At 30.5% G+C, this 4,432-nt stretch overlaps 2 protein-coding genes across 2 annotated transcripts in view; one reads left to right on the top strand and one right to left on the bottom strand.

The window, feature by feature from the left end:
- LOC108570877 overlaps positions 1-1,206 on the bottom strand; it is a 7,252-nt gene extending 6,046 nt beyond the window's left edge. Inside the window, 1 exon segment of the mRNA XM_017932807.1 lies at positions 1,110-1,206. Within this exon segment, the coding sequence (XP_017788296.1) occupies positions 1,110-1,206 (97 nt within the window).
- A 98-nt stretch (positions 1,207-1,304) lies between these two features.
- LOC108570876 (uncharacterized protein CG10915) overlaps positions 1,305-4,432 on the top strand; it is a 5,714-nt gene continuing 2,586 nt past the window's right edge. The window contains exons 1-6 of the mRNA XM_017932806.1: positions 1,305-1,712; positions 1,847-1,948; positions 2,068-2,289; positions 2,872-3,493; positions 3,657-3,752; positions 4,222-4,331. Of these exons, the coding sequence (XP_017788295.1) occupies positions 1,434-1,712; positions 1,847-1,948; positions 2,068-2,289; positions 2,872-3,493; positions 3,657-3,752; positions 4,222-4,331 (1,431 nt within the window). The 5' untranslated portion in view covers positions 1,305-1,433. The remainder of the gene's footprint in view (positions 1,713-1,846; positions 1,949-2,067; positions 2,290-2,871; positions 3,494-3,656; positions 3,753-4,221; positions 4,332-4,432) is intronic.

The following is a 4,432-nucleotide window of genomic DNA, read 5'->3' as shown; positions in this document are numbered from 1 at the left end:
TTTCGGAAAAATTGTCGTTAAAATTTTTTAAATCAATGTATGAAGAATTCAAATTTTCTGCTTTTAGCTTCAACATGTCGAGGGAAGAATATAACAATGAAATCTTTTACTTATGTGTCATCAATACCCGAAATTTTGATTGACGTATCTGGTTCATTGATAAAACTGATAAGATAATAATCTCGAAAATAGTCAGCATTATTTAAGGTTTAAGAGAAATAAGAGAATAAAAAATGTGTGCAATTGTAGAGAAAATAAAATGATTTCATTTTGACTAAAATAATACAAAAGTTTAAAGAAATGCTTAAACAATAAAATTCTGTAGTATTGTTAATTTAGTGCGATGCATACAAAATATTACAGTTATTAATCAATACCCTTTATCTTAAAAATAAATTCACTGTAAACGCTATTATTTTATTTAAAAAAAGATGTGCTGTAAATGATGTCCATTATTTTACGTTAAGATTATGTAAAATTTATATAAATATAAGTAATAAAATTCAATAAACGTTAATAGCAATTAGTACAAAATTATTTGTGACATTATCGTTTAATTGTACATTAATTTTGTGATTTATAGAATTGCTTTAGTACTTCTTAAATAGCCTTATGTTTAACGTAAATATTCGATGTACATATAAGAATGTTAATATTTGTGTTCTTAAATAGAAAAATAAAATCAATTGGTACTTTTATTTATATTTTTATTTAACAGTATATATATTTTCTATGACATTTTTGTGCTACAATTTCTTTGCAACATTTTAATTCGAATACAAAAGTTCAAATTGCTGCATATTCATGAGCAATATGTTCCAGAACTTCATATGTAACGGTGTTGTTCCAAGTCCGAAATTTGAAAATTCTCAAAGGATACACTGCAGTAATGATTCTAGTAATGATATGTATTTCAAAATGAATTATACCATATGTTTAGAAAAAAGAATATATGTACAATATGAAACCAAAGCCGGTAATTGAAAACAAGTGTATGAATAGTATATTTAAATGAAGTTAGTTTACCGCTGTTTAAAGTCGAAATCGAATCGAGTCCTGAATCGTAACATTCGATATAAAATAATCGATAATAAATGATCTCGTAGCACCTTTCACGAGATAGGTTCCTATCTGTGAACTACGCTTTGTGCTTGATTTGTCAATAATCGAGGATAAAGTTAAATGCCGGATTAATTTGTTCGGCATAATTTAAGTAAGTTTGAAAGGGAAAAGAGGAATCTTGAAGCGATGCGGCGTGTCCCAAAGTTGGCTCTTCGGGCCGAAGCCTTTCTTGTTCAAATGAAAGTGTTAATACCGAAGGTTGAAACGGTTTAACCACGGAATACTTTCTTCGAGTACTTTTTAGTACTTTTCCCTGAAATTACACATCTTCTTCAGGGGTTAATTCTCCCCGATAACGCGTTTTTTCAAAAATGGCATCACAGAGTCAAAATGCTATGAATGTAAGTTCAAGTGTTTCACCGGCGAATGGATCATCCGGATTATCGACAACCATCTCAGTCTGCATTACGAAGATGCAGTCTCTTACTTCTACACCATCTGCAGAATCTTATCAACAACACTCATCGCCATCGTCGTCACCATCGCCGTCGCCGACACCGTCGCCGATACAGCAACAACAGCATGAACAGACTCTGCAACAACTTAACAATGTAGAGGCAATTGACAAGAATTCCTCCAACACATTAAAAGTATGTGTTAGGAACTTTTAATTTTTCTAAATGTTTATCATCCAGATATATTTGAGTTGTCAGTTTTATTTATTGATATTAGTGTGTATTGAATTTTATGTTTATTGGCAATAATTCTTTAAATCTTTTTACAGCGTAATCCAAAAATGGAGTTAAGCAAAACTGATTTATTAAAATTATTAGGACGTTTAGAAGGAGAATTACAAGCAAGAGATATTGTTATAGCAGTATTAAAGGTAATTTTATTCTTGTTAATTAACAAAAGAACTTGTATATGTTACTAAAAGAATAACATAAAAGTTCAATATTGGTATAAAATGAATTGTAATATTCTTGATTCTTATGTGTTTTGTAGTCAGAAAAATTGAAAGACCTATTAAATACTAAATATCTGAGTGGAACTTCACCACATGCAGCACTTGCTCGTGATGTATTATTAGTAGGTGGTGTAGGTGAACATGAACCAAATCAAGTAAATGAACAAGCTGCTACTTTAGAAGCTCTTTTAACACAACAAAGATGTATGCAGCTTAAAATGGCTAAGGTTCTTAAAGAAACTGAACTTAGGCACAGAGCAGTATGTATTTTATATGTAATTAATTCATATTAACACTTTATGGTTTACAGTCTATGTTAAACTTTAATTCTTTCTGACTGAAAGAAACTGAGGCTGTAATATGTACTTAGTTCCACTTTTTGAATTGTAAATAAATGCCGATATAAAAACACCTTCTAAAGTTAAAGTATTATGTTTTTTTAAATTAAAAGGTTTACACTTTTCTTTTATTGGTATAATAAACTTGAAAATAATTATCTAAACATAATCCTACATTACATTGAGGGCAGAAATAATAAGTATGGGCCACTTACATCATCCATGTGTCCTTTTCTGATTTGCGATTGTGGCTTTTTAATTATATTTATGATTGCTTTACCATTGGCAAACTGTGATTGTTGCATGTTTTCTTCCAAAAATACTTACATTCAATCATAGATGTGTAAGTTTATTGAGAACATTTTGCTTACATCGCGTCGATACTGTGCCGTCGATTGACTGCAACATCGAAATTGGCGCGACGGCATTATGCAGTCAGTAGACCGCAAGATGTTAACTAAGATTGTAAAGAAATAATATATATTAACATTTAATTTATTTCAGGTTGTCAAGGAATTAGAAGAAGAAAAACGAAAACATGAACATGATACTGCCCAAGGTGATGATATTACATACGGACTTGAAAAAGAAAGGACACGATTGAAGAAAGAATTAGAATTAGAGAAACAAGAAAAAAAAAGACTGGAATTAGAATTAAAAAAATCAAATGAAACTTTAGAAGAAGAGAAAACTCGGCAAAAACAAATAGTACTTCTTTTACTGGCTGAACGTAAAAAAATAATTATGAAATACATAGAAGAAAGGAAGAGATCAGAAGATTTAGCACAGATATTAAGTGAGGAAAAGGTACGAATAGATTCTATGGCTGAAGGTCTTGAAGAAGAAAGTAAGAAATCATTGCAAATGGAAGCAGAATTAGAAAAACAACTTGCACAATTTGACATGGAAAGGCAGCAGTATAAGCAAGCTTTAGCAAAGGAAGAAAAACGGGCTAAAGATCTCGAATTAGAATTAGATAAACTTAGAAGTGAAATAGATGTATGGAAAGAGTCACAAACAAGAGGTTCTCCAAGAGGAGTGGGTACAACTCCGCCGCCTCCTCCAGCCAAACCAGCTAATTTAGTTGCTATGCCTACAGTTAAGCCTGTTAGTGCTCCACAGACAAGTATGTTATACATAATAATTATTGTACAATTACGTATATAAATATAATTTAGTATAGTAAGCACTAGTAGCAAGCAAATAGTAATCTTGATCTATGGTGCTGAATTTGCTAATATAAGATGATTAATAAATTGAGTGTTTCTACAATTATATTTTACATACAGTTAAAGGCACAGTACTGGGCACTGGGACACCAATGGTTAGTAGTAAAGTCGTTCAGCCCACTGCCACGGTATCTAGTGTTCCTGTCAGCGGTCCAAGTAAGAACAGCATGACGTACGATAAAGTTGAAATAGGATATAAACAATTAAAATATTTCGTATATATCTTCTCTAAGAGAATATTCATGACGCGTGATAGATGATGAATTAACAATTTATATTTTGATAATTTATTGAAAAATAAACGGTACTTGTAGATTTGTTTATAAGAGTATCGTAATATATCGAATGTTAATATAAATGTGTTATTTACATTGATTTACTTAATATTGGTTCATACTACTGCAAGATTAATGTAATAAATGACTAAGACATTCCTTTAATTATCATATAAACGAGGAATTGTATATAATTTTTTTGGGATTAATATTGTGTATTATATTTTTAACAAACTTATATACTTATCTATATAATATCTGCTTTTATGAGATAAATTGTTTCACCACTTTTAGTATAGGCATCTTAAAGTAACAATAAAATAGTAATGTTTACAATAATTTCCTTGTAGCTACTGGGATTGCTAGGTCAGTAACTCCTGGACAAGCATTACGCGGGGTCTCGTGTACGTCCAATATTACGTCTTCTGGTGGAGAAACTGCAGCACCTTCAGAAAATCAGGTAAACTACCCCCATTTTTCTCCTCATTCTACTTTAATTTGAAAATATACATTACGTATTTATGCATATATTTATAAAAGAATTATTTTTCATAATATATA

The sequence above is a fragment of the Habropoda laboriosa genome, unplaced genomic scaffold (genome assembly GCF_001263275.1).
Source record: "Habropoda laboriosa isolate 0110345459 unplaced genomic scaffold, ASM126327v1 scaffold90, whole genome shotgun sequence".
NCBI lineage: Eukaryota > Metazoa > Arthropoda > Insecta > Hymenoptera > Apidae > Habropoda > Habropoda laboriosa.
The sequence above is the reverse complement of the archived record's forward strand: the minus strand, read 5'-3'. Positions and strand labels throughout refer to the sequence as shown.